The sequence below is a fragment of the Lolium perenne genome, chromosome 6 (assembly GCF_019359855.2).
Source record: "Lolium perenne isolate Kyuss_39 chromosome 6, Kyuss_2.0, whole genome shotgun sequence".
Lineage (NCBI taxonomy): Eukaryota > Viridiplantae > Streptophyta > Magnoliopsida > Poales > Poaceae > Lolium > Lolium perenne.
This window is the reverse complement of record NC_067249.2, coordinates 115,097,269-115,115,391: the sequence shown is the minus strand read 5'-3', so window position 1 is coordinate 115,115,391 and position 18,123 is coordinate 115,097,269. Positions and strand designations below refer to the sequence as shown.

The 18,123-nt window shown below is 52.5% G+C and overlaps 1 protein-coding gene across 22 annotated transcripts; it reads right to left on the bottom strand.

The window, feature by feature from the left end:
• Positions 1-10,523: 10,523 nt before the first annotated feature.
• Positions 10,524-17,070, bottom strand: LOC127326071 (uncharacterized). Of its 22 annotated transcripts, none has more exons than XM_051352897.2 (8): positions 16,899-17,070; positions 13,758-13,829; positions 13,166-13,199; positions 12,628-12,658; positions 12,493-12,542; positions 12,381-12,408; positions 12,210-12,227; positions 10,524-11,973 (listed from the first exon to the last, which is right to left on the bottom strand). In XM_051352897.2, exons 5-8 carry the CDS (start codon positions 12,520-12,522, stop codon positions 10,886-10,888), a joined length of 1,164 nt encoding a protein of 387 aa, XP_051208857.1. In that variant the 5' UTR covers positions 12,523-12,542; positions 12,628-12,658; positions 13,166-13,199; positions 13,758-13,829; positions 16,899-17,070; the 3' UTR covers positions 10,524-10,885. The 22 variants fall into 22 exon arrangements, with proteins under 22 accessions (XP_051208857.1, XP_051208871.1, XP_051208862.1 ...); XM_051352911.2 differs by having other exon boundaries at positions 12,381-12,405; XM_051352902.2 differs by having other exon boundaries at positions 12,493-12,536.
• Between the last annotated feature and the right edge of the window lie 1,053 nt (positions 17,071-18,123).

The following is an 18,123-nucleotide window of genomic DNA, read 5'->3' as shown; positions in this document are numbered from 1 at the left end:
GCCACGCACCTCCAACATTGCGCAGATCCTCGCGGACTTCTTCGTCGACCGGGCTGAGATGCGATACTGCCGCTGTGCCGGATTCCACGCATTGGAAGATGCACTTCGACGGCTCGAAGATGCGCAACGGCTTGGGAGCCGGCATCGTCATCACCTCTCCCAAGGGAGACCGGCTGGACTACGTCCTGCAGATCCACTTCGCCGCCTCCAACAATGTGGCGGAGTACGAAGCGCTCATTCATGGGCTGAAGCTGGCCAAGGAGATTGGCGTGCGTCGCATACTGCTTCGCGACTCCGACTTGGTCATACAGCAAGCATCCGGCGACCGGGACGCGAAGGACGCCAACATGGCCTCGTACCGCTTCCATGTCCAGCAGCTATCCGGCTTCTTCGACGGCTGCGAATTCCACCATGTGCCACGAGCAAATAACGAAGCGGCTGATGCCTTATCCAAGATTGGCTCAACCCGGCAAGCCATTCCGCCGGGTGTCGCCTTGGCGGTTCTCAAGAAGCCGTCCATCATACCGTCACCGGACTCGGATTCAATATTCGTGCCGGCTGACCCGGGGGCTGCTCAGCCGAACCCGGGGGCTTCATCGCCCAAGTCGGGGGCTAACAAGCCAAACCCGCCGGCTAGCTTGCCGAACCCGGGGACTTCTCAGTCCAACCCGGGGGCTTCATCGCCAAACTCGGGGGCTAGCAAGCCGAACCCGCCGGCTAGCAAGCCGAACCCGGCGACCATGCAGTCGAATCCGGAAGCTCCCACGCAGGAGGCCCTGTTGGTCAGCGTATTCGAGATAAGATGCGTACCTTCATGGGCACAAGAATTCCTCTCCTACCTCACCGACGGTGTCTTTGCTGATGATAGAGTCCAGGCCAGGCAGATTGAGAGAAGGGCCAAGGCCTATACCATCATCAACCACCACCAGACAAACGCAGCGTAAGTGGGGTGTTCCAGCGGTGCGTCGAGCCGGCTGAAGGGATTGAACTCCTACGGGAAATCCATCAAGGAGAGTGCGGACATCACGCCTCATCCAGAGCCATAGTGGCCAAAGCCTTCCGGCACGGTTTTTATCGCCGATTGCGCTCGAGACGCGAGAAGATTTTGTGAAGAAGTGCAACGGCTGTCAGCGCCGCAAAGCAAAGACACCAACCGGCTTCCGCCTTGAAAACCATCCCCATCACATGGCCATTTGCCGTATGGGGCTTGGATATGGTAGGCCCATTCAGAACAGTAGCGAGGCGGCATGACACATCTCTTGGTGATGATTGACAAATTCACCAAGTGGATCGAAGCCAAGCCAATCAAGAAACTGGACGGGTCCACAGCCGTCACTTTCCTCAAGGAAATCATTGTGAGATTCGGCTATCCCCACACCATCATCACCGACAACGGCACCAACTTCTCCCAAGGCATCTTCTCTCGCTATTGCGGGGAAATGGGGATCCGGATGGCCCTATCTTCTGTGGCACACCCAGAGTCCAATGGACAAGTGGAAAAGGCTAACGGCTTAGTCCTAGCCGGCATCCGGCCCCGGCTGGTGGAGCCGCTCGAAGCGAGCAGCCGGCTGCTGGATTGAAGAACTGCCCAATGTCTTTGTGGAGCTGCGCACAACGACAAACCGCTCAGTCGGCTTCACACCATTTTTCCTCGTATACGGGGCCGAAGCCGTCTTGCCGGCTGATATCGAGCATGACGCGCCAAGGATCAAACTCTACACGAAGCCGAAGCCAAAGAAGCTCGCGAAGATGGAGTTGACCTGGTCGAAGAGGCCGAGCTAGCTGAGTCTAGATCTACTATCTACCAGCAAAGCCTCCGACGCTATCACAGCCGGAGGGTCCAGCCCTTAGCATTCCGAGAGGGAGACCTAGTGCTCCGGCTGATCCAGAGGACAGCCGGACAGCATAAACTGTCATCCCCATGGGCGGGTCCCTTCATCGTGAGCACGGCCGTAGGCAATGAGTCCTACTATCTCATAGATGCCCAAGAGGCTAAGAAAAACAAGCCGGACAAGGCTGACGAGGAGACTAAACGTCCCTGGAATGTCAGGTTACTCCGCCCATTTTACACATGAGAGCAGGAATGTATGTATCCCTTGTATCCCTTTTGTGAGTTATGAAAAAGCTTGCGCCAAGAGCGCTGTTTCCGACAAGTTTTTCGCGTACTTTACCTTGTTTCGCCAATTGGCTTGAACCCTCTCACGCGGTCGGCTCGGACGTGATCCGGTTTCCGACAGCCGGCTTCCGATCCAGCTACAGACCGCAACCCGGCTGTCCGGCTGGCGGGAGTAAGGCCTAGGGAGCCGGCACGCGAAAAACGACTAAGGGAAAGAGTAAAAGCGAGTTGACTTGCAACTTTTCATAAAAGTGCCGGATTGCCGAATTCAGCTCGTTCGATCAAATACTGTCGGCCTCACCCAGCGGCCCGCTCTTGATCCGGCGACGGATCGCAAGTCGGACGTACGACCGGCAAGGGCACAGCCAAAGAGTGGGGCGGATGGGAAAAAGCGAACGAGTCGAAAGAAAGCAACTCGGCACACAGATGATTAACAAACACATTAAAGTGTGCCTTAATAAAAGGATAATAACATTGTCTTACATATGCACCCGGCATCCCAGGGATTTAACGAATTGTCTTGGCAAAAGCATAAGGAAACAGGTAAAAGCTAAGCGCTGTGGATCGGAACCAGCCGGGGAGCATCGCAGAGCCGGCCGCCGGGTCATCCTCGGGCACATCGTCCGCCTCCTCGTCCTCAGCCGCCTCCTCCTCGTCGTCGAGACGGCGGATTCGGGTCCGCGATGAAGATGGACTTATCGACGAAGTCGGCAATGGCGCGAGCGCGGGCAAGCCCGAGCAGCCTTGTTCTCCGCCGGGAGCTTGTCCTCCACGCCGGCGCGCCGGAATTCCAATCGGTCAAGGCTAACCTCGTTATACCAGGAGAGCACAAAAGATAGCGCCATATCGGCTCCGGCGCGCGTGGCCGACTCCTTCCACCAAGAAGCGGTCGGGAGCCCTGTCCAGCCAAGCGATGAACTTGGAAAGATCTTCGGCAGCGTCTCCGTCGGCCACGGCGGTCGGACCAGCTCCTCCGCCGCCTTCCGCAGCTCCCGGCCAAGCTTGGTGACCGGCTCCACGCGGGCGGCGATGGACGCCGGATAGTCGTCCATGGTGAAGCGATCGGAGCTCTGCTCCCCGGTGGCCTGCCGGCGATCCTCCCGCGCTCGCCAACAGCCGCTAACGCCTCCTCCTGCGCCTCGGGAAGGCCGCCGCAAAGAAGAAAAGCATGTCGAAGCCATCAAAGCCGAAATAAGCTGAAAAATGCAAATTTTCGAAGTCCTAAAGTAAGCTTTGGCGGCAGCCGGCAAGATCCGATCGCCCCCGGCTCGAAGATGGAGATTCCAAAGTTCTAAAGAAAGCTCTGGCGACACTGCAAGAACCGATCGCCCCAGCCCGAAGATGGAGATATCGAAAAAATCAAGTTTCTGCCGCCGGCTGCCAACCTAAGCCGGCAGCCGACGGCCGAAAGCCGGCAAAGGGGAAGGCATAAGACAAAAGACCCACCCGCCAAGCCGCGGTCGAGCGCGCTAAGTTCCTCCAACCACCGCTTGGTGGTGGCCGACAGCCTCGTTGGACTTGGTGGTCACCTCTTGCTGGAGCGCAAGCCGTTGCCGTTCCACCTCCTCCAACCGCTTGCTCAGACCCCCCAGCTTCTCCTCCTGTTCCTTCTTGAGGGCGGCAAGTTCCTTGAGATGGTTAGCCTCAAGAAGGCGCAGCCGTTTCAGCTCCCCGTCAGCCACCTTCAGCTTGGCGGCAGCAGTCCGATTCGCCTCCTCACTCGTGGCGCATTGAGCGCGGGCAACCCGGAGGTCCGACTCAAGCTGCAGGACCCGGGCGGCCTCAGCTGCAAGCCGGCAAAAAACAAGCCGTCAGTAAAACAGAAGCGTAAAAAAGAGTAAAGGCAAAGAAGAGAAAGCCTCACCCTTGACAGCCTCCAGCTCACGAGCCAAGGCGGCCCGCTCGATCTTGGCCTTGTGGTAGCTAGTCACCACCTTGTTGTACAAGACGGTGCGTCGCTCCGTAACCGCCTGAAAGAAACAATCAGATATCCAGACGAAACCCGGACCGGCTCCAAGCAGCCGGACCATGCCTCGGAGGGCTACCAGGATAATAACAAAATTGCAAAAACAAGAAGACACCTACCTTGTCAGCATCCTCCAGCGTCGCTAGCTGGGCAAGGGCCTCGGCGGCCTTGTTCTTAAGGGCGGCCCGGTAGCCGGAGAAGACCATCTTCATGGGCGCCGTACCAGGCTGCCCCTCCCGGTTGAACACCTCGCAAGAATCCGCCGTATGCCACGCAGCCTCCATGGTGCCAGCCGAGCCAAGGCTGGAGTCAGAGGCAGACGGCACATGCAGCAGCCGGGCCCCCTTGGCCACGTGAAGGCCCTCAGTTGGGCCCGGCGGGCCCCTCGTCCTCACCAGAGCCCGGGAGTCGGCGTCCTTTGAGCGCGGCGGCTGCCCCTCGCCGGCTCCTTCCCGGTCGGCTCCTCCTCGTCGGCTCCGAAGGCTGGAGGCGGCGCGGTCGGCGATCGGCCCGGTGGGAGCCGTCGCATCCGGCGCTTGAGGCGCTCCTTTCGGAGAACTTTCCAAAGCACTACGACGTTGGGCGCGGGCCCGCCGACTCCGGTCGAAGGCGGCGCAGCCACCAGCTCCGGCTCTGCCGCCGAGATGGCATGCCCTCGCCGGCTCCGGCTGCCCGCTCCACAAACGGGCGCGGCGCGGGAACATGTCGTCTAAGGTCGGCCGGCGCGCCGACCGACCCTGGTCTCCGCCGCTGTGCGCCGCAGGCGCGCGGCAGAAGAAGACGCCCGCAGCGGCACGTTAGCAGCCGGCGGCGTGCGCGCGCGCGTCGAAGGTTGCGGGGTTGGCTCCCTCCTCTGCCGCCGAAGCGGCGGCGACGTGACGGGGAGGAGCTGCCGAGAGCCGCCTCCCTGGGTAAACTTAATCGCGGCCCTAGTCGAACAAGCAAGAAAAGATAAATACAGAGAGGAAGGAAAGAAAAGGAATCAAACAACAGAGGAAAGAGAACTCACCCGGCTTTCTCCGGGACCTTCTTGGGCGCCAGCCGGCGCTGTTTCTTGGCCCTCGCCTCCGAAGCGGCCGTGGACCCGACGCCGGCCCGCTTCCTCCCCTTCGGCGCAGAAGTCGCCGTGCTCGTAGGCGGCGCCGCGCGCGCAGAGGCACCGCCGGGATGGGCCCCGTGCCGGATTGGGCCGGCTCCGCTGCAGCTGCTCTGCTCGGCTCTTGCTCATGCTCGGGCGAAGGCGGCGGGTTATGCTCCCCACGGCCGCCCTGATCCTGCGCCACTGGCAGATCGTCGTCGCCAGCTTGGTCGCCGGCTAAGTCAGCCGGGTCAACGAGATCCGGCGTCCAGACCTTCGTCGCCAAGTCGCCATCCTCGATGCCTTGGCGGGTGAAAAGCTGAAAAACAAGACAAGATAAATATCGAGTCGGCCACGCTGCCGCAAGTCGGAAGACGGAAAAACATCAAACTTACCAGTTCAGGCGGCTGCTCCTGATCGTAAGGCGCCAGCCCCCAGTCCCAGTTGTCCGGCATGTTGGCCTTGGTGATGTTGTTCACCCGGTGAGCCACCTGGGCCTTGGAGAGCTCCAACTTCGACGTCCGTGTCGGGTCGAGCAGGCCGGACATGTGGCCGATCTTGTGGACGCGCCACTGGAGCGGTACGACCCGGCGCGAGATGTAGGTGCAGAGGAGGTCCTCGGCACTCAGCCGGCCCCCCGTGACGCACTCGCCCAGGAAGTCCCACAGGAGGTTCACCTCCGCGTCCGGGTCCGAGGACTTGGGGTTGTAGCCCCATTGATCCGGCCGGATCGCGGAGCCGGGTTGAATTCCGGCAGGTTGAGCCGGTCGAAGGCCGGGCTCTCGTTCCGCACATAAAAGAAAGACATCTGCCAATTCTTTACAGAATCGACAGTCGGAATCCGCGGGAAGGACGTACCCGTACGGGGATAGATGGAGGCGGCGCCGCAGGTCCTCAGGCGGCCTTCGGTCGTCTGCGCCTTGATGTAGAAGAGCCGGCTCCAAAACTCCACGTCCGGCCACAAGCCGGCGTAGCCTTCCATGAAGGCCACGTAGCAGCTGAGGAGGATCATGGCGTTGGCCGGCAGGTGGTGCGGCTGCAGGCCGAAGTGATCGAGGAACCGGCGGAAGAAGTTGGAAGCCGGCAGACCCAATCCGCGGTCGAGATGCGCGCCGAAGACCACGCGTTCGCCGGGCTCCGGCCGAGGCTCCTCCTCCGCGCCCGGCGCCCTGGTAATCACCCCCGCCGGGATGCGGCGGAGGCGCACGAACCGGGCAATGTCATCGTCCTGCATATAGGAACCCTTCCAGGAGCCGCTCGGCTGAGCCATCGAGGACGAAGAAGAGGAGGAGGTCCAAGAGAGGCGGAAGGGCGAAGAAGAGCCGCTCCTCGCCGGAGGAGATCGCGGTGGAGAAGAGCGCGCCGTCGATGCGCGTGGCCCCGTGGCGCCGGATTGGCGGGCTTGCGGCGGTAGCTCGGCGGAGGATCGTCGGGGCAACCGCTCGCTGAGGTTCGCCAGAAGAACGGAAGAGGAATGGCGTCGGAACAGCGAGAAGCTCGAGTGAAGAGAAGGAGCGAGGCAGGAGCGCGAGGAGGAAGAAAGGGGCAAGTGCCGCCTCGGTACCGCCCCCGCGGCATTTATAGCCGACCGCGGCGGGCGGTTGGCCTCCAAGTGGCCGACGTGGGCCACGTCTCCGGATTTACTGCGCCATAACTCCTCCCACGACCGCTACCGTTACCAGAAACGGCCACACCACGTCGCCTACTACCGCACCGGATCCGGAGGGACATTGATGTGACCAGACGAACCGGCGGCAGAGCCACAGCGTCGGGCCGGTCAAGTCGGGCGCAGAACCCGAGGCGGCGGAGACTCGGCGCGCAGCGAGCCGTGAGCCGGACAAGAAGTTCCACTCGAGCCAAAATTCATCAGCAAGGCGGAGGCGCCATCAGATCTTGCGAGAAAGCAAAAACTGCACAAGTATAAAAGCGGCCGGCTAGAAGCGGCGGCGAGAACGAGCCGGATGAGGGCGCGGCCGGCTGAATGGAAATTCTCGGTCGGCCCCTCCAAGTGCCGTCTAATATATTCGAGAAGCCGGAAAACCTGCCTAGGTCCTTCTAAACGCAGGACCTTGCCGGCTTCGGGGGCTAATGTCGGGGGAAGACCCGGATAGGGCAATGGACGCGGAGCAGCCGGCTGGCCACCTGGCCGGCTCGCGGCAAAGGCCGGCCGAGGAGCGACCGGCGGCGCCGTGGCCGGCTGGTCTGGAAGCCGGCTGGCTCTAGGTCCTAGTCGGCCTGGCTACGGCCACCAATGCTGTAGTCGGGCCGGCTTCTACAAGCCATATCCGACTGGGGTTTGTACCACAGACCGACTCGAGGCTGGCGAGTCTTGCACTGGAAGGAACCGGGTAGGTGATCCGGGTTCCCAAAGTCCACGCTGACTCCATCTTCCGTAAAGCGCGGGGCACTGTGGAGCAATAGTGCCACGCGTCGGACAGGCCGTCAGGGCTTACGACGATCCGTACTGGGTACAGTGGCTGACGGCGACAGGGACACCTCCTCCATACCGCTGACCGTGGCAGCCGGATGGGACAGGCCACGATGCCTCAACCACTCCTGACGTCACCGCCTCGGGAAGGAGCGGAAGCCGGAGCCGGCCCAGCCGGTCAGTAAACTATAGGGTCTTATATGTAAAGTGCCGGTGCCTATATAAGCCGCACTACCCCCTCTCGTGCGGGGGATCGATCATTTATTGCTTTCACCCACCTACAGAGCTGCCCTGTGAGAGAGACCATAGTCTTCCTTAGCCTCTCAGGAGCAGCCGGACACAGCTCTAGGAGCACCATTGTACTGTGTGATCATCATATACACTCATAGCAGGAGTAGAGGTTTTACCTCCATCGGAGGGCCTCGAACCTGGGTACGTCGCCGTGTCGCTCGTGCCCATACCCGCATCCGGATACCGCCGTGAGATCCCTCAGGAACCACTTCGATTAGCCACCCTATGGCATATGCCGTGACGATACCACGACACTGATCTGACCAGTCGATGAAATCCGGCGTATCAACCATAGCAACTTCCGCGTATTTTACTTCTCGGGAGAACTTTTTGATTTCTCTTTTCGAAAAGCTGGTTTTGTGGATCATGTTGATTTGTCCACGTAGCGCTGGGAATGCCTCGACTGGTTCATATTCGTCTTTTTCCATTGGCTCGTACGGTTCTGGTACATATGGTTCTGGCTGATGGTCATAGGACCTTGCTTTCTCTTCCATCATGCGAACTCTTGATGCGGCTTCAGCTCTAAGGTCGTCGCAGAACTGTCGAATCTCTAGGAAGTGTCGGCAGTTCCTTAACAGATGGCTGGACTTTTCCCGACCATCTTTAGGATCGAAGTAAGAGTGGAGATAACATGGCGCCTCAAGTTGCTCTGTAGCTGAGAGGTGTGGAGAACGGGTGCGGCCCCTGATTGACGACATGTCATAGCATCGAGAGTGGACTGTTGTTCTGCCTTCCTCTTCACGGTGTGAGCTCCTTCGTATCTTTCTTTGTCCAGCTGCGGCGTCGAGATTTTCTCGGTTGCTCTCTTGTATGCTTCTGGGCGAAATTTTTAGGGCTGTTGCCGAAGGGACACCTTCCTGAGGCACGGCCTTTGAGTCGGACACGCCGGCCCCGGGGAGGCGAAGAAAACCTCCGGAGTCGATGATGAAGTGGACGCCACTGAAAACAGCTTCCGTGTTGTGAGACGGTGCCATAGAATTCGGGTGAAGTTCTTCGCGGCGCGGCACGAACTCGAAGGATCCGCAGCGGATCGGATCTCTTGACTTTGCTGGTGTCGGCGACTCGAGTAAGAACGTCGCGGACGTAACTGGTGCTGCCGATGACCTGCCTTGTGCCGACAGATTTCCCACAGACGGCGCCAATTATCGAGGGTACTCCTCGCCAATGCCCTCCGATAGGGGCTTAGGGTTGATGGAATCATGTAGGCTGACACGAGACATCGGTTCACAGACAAGCGGGGAGAGCAATTTACCCAGGTTCGGGGCCCTCGATGAGGTAAAACCCTTACGTCCTGCCTGTCTGTTCTTTGATTATGAAGATAATGGGTTACAATGGGGTGCCGAATAGTTCGGCTGAGATCTAGTCGAGATTGCTATTGCTAGGGTTACCTAGCTCTAAGCTTTTCCTGGCTAAGATTGCTAAGATTGATCATCGTCCCTCGGCAGCCCCTCTCCTGGCCTTTATATAGGAGGCCGGGTCTCAAGGGGTCTAACCGAATACGACTAGATTTACAGTAGTTTAGATCCAATCTTTCCTTGTTTGTTCCCTTGTCTTGCACGTCAAGGAATCTTCTGGTGGCCGACCTAGTGGCCCATCTCGCCTTCAGGTGTCTTCATGGGCCTCCAATTAGTCAATACCGGATAGGGCAACGCTAGTTACTCGAAGGGTAATGCCCACGTCAGCCGCAGCGGCCGCCGGCATGTCCTAGGTCGCCGAAGAGGAGGCCAAGCAGATAGAGGACGAGGCGATCCGCGAGGTCATCGCGAGGTCGCTGATCGACCTCGTCCCCACCGACAACGCCCTCCCGATGGACGTCGTGCTCGCCTGGTCCAGGCAGGACTGGGAGAGGCAGGAGGTGGAGCAGCAGAGGCGTCTGCTTGACCTGGCGGCCGCGCGGCGACGCGCCGCCCGCGCCACACCCACCGCACACGTCGCACACGTGCCGCTGATCAAGCTCGAGGAGAGCAGCGACGACGAGCTGTATCGGCCGATGCCGCCACACGGCGACCCTGGCTAGGGTTCCAGCCGTTGGTACGGAGACGCCAGCTAGAGCAGCTAGCAGGTGCCGCCGCCCGAGGACGCCGGCAACTCCAGCGACGACGACGACGGCTGCGACTACACGGCTTACTACCGCCATTTCGGTATGCAGATCGCCGTGTTTTAGCTTTAGTTTATGTTTCCCTCTGGCCGAATTCAAATATATTACAAATTCGGCCTATATATATGTACAAACTCGTCTATATATGTTAAAAATCTCTAAATTATGCCTATGTTTGAACGTATTTCGTCTGGTTTATCTGAATTCGCCTATATTTGTCCAAATTTTACATCCATCCTAGACTCGCCGCTAGGAAAATAAGGCTTCCTAGACCAAATTTTACATCCATCCGGCTCTACGGGAGGCCAACAGCTGGAGATGCTCTAATCTGGCGAGGATGTGCATCAAACCCGGATGGGTTGACTTGGGACATTCTATTCTACTGTAATCAGACAACAAGCTAGTGTTCGGATCAGATCAACCAAGTTGGCGACACTGGAACAGAAAGAAGTCAAAAACAATTCAACAATGCAAACTGAACCATAAACTTGATCTCAGACGAAAAGAAAATGGGTAACATACAGAATTTGCGAATACCAGTACTCAGAATCTCAAATAACCAAATTGTTTTCTTCTAAACGTGTTCCAGTTTGCACGACAGACGCACTAGTATCACAAGCAGCACCTGCCACGTTCTGCCCATTCAGTGTCTCTCGCACACACCTCATTAAAGGATGCAAATTCCTTGCTAATCGTCCACAACTTCACATAGTCAGCAGTTTCCATTCTACGAAGCACCACACAACATTACAGAATACAAAGAGAATGACAGGTTAGACTGAAAAGAGACAGTGACGACTTGTAACAATGGACACCTATGGCTTTGAGATCTCCCGGTCCAAATCAAGAATCAGAGATTGACAGCACTGCAAGCCTTCACATACACCCGCACCGTCTCTTTTAAAGATTCAGCGTCGCACTGCTTTTGCTGCATCCTCTGCTGAAACCACTCTTCCGGACTGTGTTGGTGGTTTCATGGAGAGTGGTAATACCTGAGTAGGACCCATGGCTGCTGCCATTACAATCTTGTGTGACAATTCACGGTTTGAAGGCATGGTAGCCACATGAACACCCTTTGCTTGTGTGCTGCTTCCAGCTGTAGATACAGTAGAAGTGATTGTCCCCTGGGAGACTCCTGATTGTTTTACTGCCTTTTTGGGTTTCTTCGCCGATCGACGTTTTCCAGATGGGAGTGGCAAAGCTTCAGGGGTAGCATTATCCTCGCCAGGCAACCTCTTCCGGTGTACCGAGCAGGAATCTGTCCCCCATTTTGCACTCGTATTGCATCCTTGGGACTTGCACCGACTGCCCCCGCCGTGCTTGATACAGAAATCTGTCCGTCCTTGTGCACTCTTTGTACATCCTTCAGATTTGCACCGCCTTCCCCCACCATGCCTGATGCAGAAGTCTGTGTTCCCTTGTGCACCCTTCGCACACCCTTCAAATTTGCATCTCTTGCCACCACCATGCCTCACACAATACTCACTACGGCCTTGGCCACATGCTGCATTTGGGCATCCAGCAACAATGCACCGCTTCCCTCCTCCATGGCCAATGCATAAAGGTGTGCCACCATGTGCAGCTTTCATACAGCCCCGTACCAAGCAACCCTTACTACCACCACTGTGTAACTTACAGTATAATGCGTTACCCTGGGCCTGCTTTGTGCAGTTCTCGTGATTGCAAAGTACGTCAGTACCATGGATGATTGCTACTCCAGTATCGCCCTGGGTGTTACCAGAGCTATCCTTAAGTTTGTCTCGATCACCCCCTTCATATTTGATACGTATATCTTGCTCAGTGCATGTTACTGTACTGGCACCAGGTTCGGTACACTGGTTACCTTTAACAGGGGACATATATAAATCTGAGCTCTTATGTGAACTCTGGACGTAACTATGCTGTTGTGACGAATACGCTCCAGTGTGACTAATGCAGTACGCTCTCCTTCCGTTGACAATTTCATTGCAACCAGGTTCCTGACAACTTTTCCTGTCTATTTTACAGAAAGGGAACACGTAAGGAAGACATAAGGTATATACATATGAAGAATATACCATAAGTACTATTAGATGACAAGTGATAATTGGTCACATTAAGATATCATATAATTGTGCTGATAGTTGCAAGAAAATATATTTATAAGAGCATATCAAACCAAGTGCATGGAGAAACTGTAGAGGTAGATCCAAATTAAAAAAGCAAATGTCATAAATTAACTTCCATCAGTACCTTCAGGCTGAGAATTATCTACACAAAAATAGAAACTTGCATAAACAGCGGAAATATGGATTCAATACCACAAAAGTGAAAACACAAAAACACGCACACTCTTTCCATTTGACATCAAGAATTATGCTTGAAAAATAAGAGGCTTTTAGAGAAATGCAGTAGAGAACATACCACCAAGTGAATCATCCGCCATGAGCTTCTATACCAGAAAATGAAGAACAGCAAGTAATGTCAGAATCCAGTGATTATACTGGCAAATATTACTTGGAACAGACCATGTTACCTTTATATGAGCGATATGGTCATGCCCCATTAAGATCGTATGATCTGCAACTGATGCAAACATATAATATGGTTAAAACATGGAAATGAGCTAGCATCTGATGAAATCACTAAATACGTCTGATTTAGAAAATACCACGAGAGAAAGAAGCCTTCAAAGCATATGCCTGCATGGAATATAAAAATAATGTCAAAACTAATTGTAAAGAAGACTACCATGCATGAAGATAAGTGATCTCTCAAACAGCGCAATAGCTTAAATTGTTGATTAGGGGAAAAAATAACCCTTGCCAAGAAGAATGACCATGTCCAGCCATAGAGATTAGCTGCTCTAAGTAAAAACACACACGGAGAATAAAAAGGGCAGCCCGGTGCATGAAGCTCCCGCTTTGCGCAGGGTCCGGGGAAGGGTTGGACCACATTGGGTCATTGAACGCAGCCTTTCCTTGCAATTTTTGCAAGAGGCTGTTTCCACAACTTGAATCCGTGACCTCCTGGTCACAAGGCAACAGCTTTACCACTGCGCAAAGGCTGCCCTTCAAAAACACACATTGAGAATGCCAACAAAAAAACAAACATGGAGAATAAAAAACACATTATTTGCACGCCGTAATTCTTTATCTTCAGTATTGGACATATCAAAAGTTTATTACATATCAATATTTGCTACTAACCTTTTTGTTCTTGGCTACCAGTTTGATTGGAAGTCTGACATAGAAAAACCAAGTGAATGAGATTAGCTTGTTCTTATGTTCTGAGCAATTACAGGTTGGTTGCTATGCTCCAATTGTTTTTTATTGTAACCAAATGTGTGTGTGCTCTTACAGTCAACAACCCAAAGTAGATGAAAATAAAACATTGCAAGTAGTTTCAACAGACTTAGTACATTATAACATGATATGGTTTCAAAGACATACACATATGGATCTTTCCTTTTTCTTTCAGTGATCTTCCATTCCACAAAGAACAAGATACAAGTTGAACTACTAACAGGACCAACGAAATACTGACACTTTAGACCATACGCCAGTATTAACAAAGTTCTTAAACAGAAGTATGCCCACAAGAGATCAGTGATGTCCCACAAGATCTGTTTCGCGGATAATTAGAGTCAATGCATTTGTAAACAGCGAAAACATTATATTTCATGCAAGCAAATCATAACAAATTCTACTATGACATCAAGACTTTCGATGTCAGCCCTGCATCTAAATTTTCTCCGTCAAGTATAAACAAATCTGATTCAATCATCAGCCACAGACTTACCTTGAACTAGCTGGATTTGGACTGAGTCATCTATGGCAGCTTGCAGCTTTTCATCCAATTGTCGAATCTGGCCTGTTCAATGAGATCATCAGTTTTTATTGAGGTGTACGAATAGCTTTTTATTTATTACACAATCTTACTTTTATATTTAATTTATCTATAAAAAAAACTCCGTTTTACTGACTTTCTAATTATTTTCATATTTTCTTGCCTAACTACAGTGTATACATCAACACTTTCCCCATCTTACATGTTATGCATCATCTTCTCGAGGATAATTATGGTGAAAATTCTGGATAGGGAAGAAAATACGAAACTTTGATTATTGAATACAAAAGGTTAGATTAAACGCAATACACTAGCTCGTTAAGAACTGAAATCTAAGAGCTCATGGGAATAAGAAAAAAATCGGTTATCAAATGCATTTTTTGAGTTAGACAAATATGTCAGCTCTAACCCTATCCAATGTGTGCATTTAGGGGCTGTTTGGTTCCCAGCCATAGATTGCCAAGCCAAAATTTGGCTCGCAAAAGGTCATTTGGCAAGTGTTTGGTTCATTAAGAAAGATTGGCTTGCCATAGTCTTGCCGCCCTCCCGCCACATTTTTTTACCAGAAAACTTTGGCGTTGTTTTTGCCCGCCACGCCGGCATGTGGCTGCCAACTCCGCCAAAATTAGCCGAGCTGCCGCGATATTACTAGTTTACTACACCCGACGCACCTTCATTATAAACTATTCCGCGCGAAATTCCCCTGCCCACTCTTTCACTCCATGGTGGCTCTCCTTCCTGATGTGGTTGATCTCGCCGCAGCCACCTCACCCATCTCAGAACAGGTTGCCCTCGCCACCGCCCCTTCTCCCACCTCTTCCACGCACCTCCACCATTTGGCTGACATCTCGTTCCCACTCATATACAGATCTGAAGCAGAGAGGAGTGCAAGAAGAGTAACAGCGGAAACGAAAGCAGGGCAGCGGAAACGAAAGCAGATTCGGGGCCAGTTTGTGCGGCAGGAGAAAGGATTCCTTTTCTCATGCCTTGCAATCGATTCTTTTAGGTCCTGTTCGATCCAGGAGATGCATGTTCTGCCATGCTTTTTTTAATCTGCTACCATTGCTTTCTTCCTTTGTGTGTACGTACATGGCTAGATGCTTAATTGTGTGTAAATCTTACCAATATATGATTTGAGCTGCTTTCTGTAAATCTGTGGTGACAATCCAAACAGCTACCACAGGTTTTTGCCAAACATTTGTAGTAGCAAACCGAACGGCTGCCACTGTTTTTATGCCAAACTTTACTCACCAACCAAACGGATCAGTTTTGCCACAAAGTATGGCTCACCACAAGTGTGGCTACTACCAAAATTTGGCTTGGAAATTTATGGCTGGGAACCAAACAGCCCCTTTGTAACCTTCATTAGTTATTTTAGCCAAATCACGAAACTCAATGGCCAGGCATATATGACTGTCAGTTTGCCGATATCGAACTCTGCCTCCAACCAGCGAACCTTTCCCACAGATTTAATTAGAGAACAAATGCTGAGCAAAACCACAAGCATGAAGTTGCAAACAGCTATTAAGTGCTCGGCCTGCTCTCAAGTGAGAGGGAAACAAATTTTAGAACAAAGCCAAACACGGTATACAATGAATATAAACACATATGCATGCTTCGAGTCAAAAAAAACATTTCTACATGTGTGCACATATAGAAAATGCCCTAAGTATAAACATATGATGACTTGATTATTTATTGATAGAAATCCCATGTGATGATTAAACAAATTATTAAACTCGAAAGTAAAGCATCCAATTATTTTTCTTGCATTCTGATGGCCAATGGAATCAACAGAAAACTCTGCATAAGATTTTAAAAAATTCAGTAAGAAATGAATTGGTTTCCTTTCCACTCAGCTTTCCTCTTACAATGAAGATTAAACAATAACTATTACTCCCTCCGATCCCTTTTAATTGACTCGGATTTAGTACAAAGTATGGTATTTGCGTCAAAACATAAGGGAGTACATAAAACTTAACATTTTAAAATATTTGCGTCAAAACATATGTTCAAATTTCTCGAAGTATGGTATCCGACGAACAAGCACCGGCCGGATACTAAATCACAACAGTGAGATTCAGAGCTCTGGTTTCCATATTTCATCCATGAATTCTGATTGGTCGTTATCAACAACTTTGTAATAATATTTTGTATCTAATGGTCATGCTTTAGCAGCTAGAAGAACAGCCAAAGATGCTTGTACAGTTTCATCTTGTCACCAGCAAGTGTACCCGTTGTTCTGGTTTGCAATACAGAGAACTGGTAGGTAATTAGCTAGCCCACCAACTTCCTTAGAACACAAAGGGAAAAACAGTATGAACAATAGGAAACTAGAATATAGTTAACTACACTTAACAAGACAACTCCAGATAAAAGGATCTCATATTTCTTCTGTGATTTGTTTGTGCAGGACAAGTGTTTGATACTTGTCTAAGTCTAATGATAAACATATCCTTACGAAAAGCAAATTATTAAATTGAAAGGTACCACAAAAGCAACAATCAAGAAGCACACCACGTCATCTGAGCTTCAAGCCCTAAATGCATACACACTTACAAATCTGTCTTCCTGAAATCAAATATTAAAGCTCTATTGAACGAACTACCATGTTATAGCTAATTTGCTACCAGTACAACATGTGAACAACAACTGAAGCAACAATTGGATAAACCTGTACTGTTTTGTTATGATTTAGTACAGTCCTCCGACATGATTTGCTATACTTCAGGTTTTTTAGGGATATACCAAAGGTATTAGAACAATATCACATATAAACAAGCACATCAGCGAGAAACTGAAAGATGAAACAATATTCAAAACCTTCGCCATCATTTTCAGCATGTGAAAAAAGAGCCTATCTCATAATCCCAAGGGGGAGTACAAAATAGATACGTCAGAAACACAAAATCCACCTGGAACCCAAATCCTAACATCGCCGTCCGGGATTTGCTAACCCTAGGCCGAATCAAGGAACAGGGCATTCTAACCACTCCCGTCGCCGAGCTCAGATCTCTCCAAGAAAGTCGAAGAACGCAAGAACACAGCCAAAGCAAGTAGTAATAGTACAGTACTAGTGATCAGAGGGTATACCGTGCAGAAACGGGAGCTGGCAATTGTGCAGCGACGGCGGCGGCGGTGGCGGCGGCAGCGAGGGGTTGACGAAGGAGCGGGATGGTCGAGGACTGAGAAGGGTAAAGGCAAGAGTGCCTAAGCAAATTCTATATGTACATACTAGTATTTAGTATTTTAGTTGAAGGAATTGGAACGGGAGGGTTGCAAGTTGCAAAAGGAGAGTGCTGGGGAGTGGGTAAGACCACTCTCCCCGACGAGACCCCCGAGCGAGTGACGTTTTTTCCATCCGGATGGTGAAATTCGGTCCACACGTGCTCCCGGTTTCTCGTTTTCGTCCGGATTTGGCCCTTCATCCATCCGGCGAGCCCATGCCATCCCCGGTCCCCCGGGGAGCTATCGGGGAGTCCGGACGAGTGAAAAGCGGGGAAGGACCCGATCTGTCGGCGACTCGACACACGAACCCCACCGCCACCTCGCTCAAAATCTCCCCCACCCCTCGTATCTCTCTCGCCGCCGGCACCACCACGCCGGCTTGTTGTCCAGATTCCGCCGTCCCTCCTTCCCCACTTGCCTATATTCCGTCGTCTTTCGACGACGGCCTATCTGGTTGCTCCTCCGCCGGCCTGTTTTCCGACGACGGCCTACTCCTCGTCGTTCGCGGCTCGGGTTGCCTCGACTACGCCCGTCAGGTGTTCGTCCATTTGCCTCGCCGGCCATGGACTCGGACGAAGAGGAGGAGGAGATGTTCGTCGAGCTTATGCGAGAAGAGATGGCAGCCGCCGCCCAAGACGAGGAACACATGATGATCCTCGGTTGCTTATCAAGCATGTACGTCGGGGTGGCAACTGGTCGATGTGGTGGGTCGGCACCAGATCGTCAGAAGTGCAAGCTGAGACAACGAATGGAGGGCTACTGCATGTTGTACGTCGACTACTTCGCCGACAATCCATTGCACGGTGAGACTGTTTTCAGGCGTCGTTTCAGGATGAGCAGAAAACTATTTCTGCAAATTGTGTATGCCATCCGAGACTTTGACCCCTACTTCAGATGCAAGGCGGATTGCACTGGCTTGGTTGGATTTTCGTCACTGCAGAAGTGCACAGTGGCTATGAGGATGCTGGCGTATGGAGCTCCCGGTGATGGTGCGAGATGACTATCTTCGGATGGCGGAGTCCACCGCCCGAGATTGGCTCTCCGGGTTCTGCAGGGCCGTCATAGCAGTGTTCGGGGACTTTTACTTGAG

Excerpts from the sequence above, each read along its gene's own strand:
- LOC127326071 (XM_051352897.2), bottom strand. The coding sequence starts at position 12,522 with ATGGGGCATGACCATATCGCTCATATAAAG. Across the intron at positions 12,409-12,492 it reads ACCATATCGCTCATATAAAG|AAGCTCATGGCGGATGATTC; the intron begins GTAACATGGTCT and ends TTTCTGGTATAG.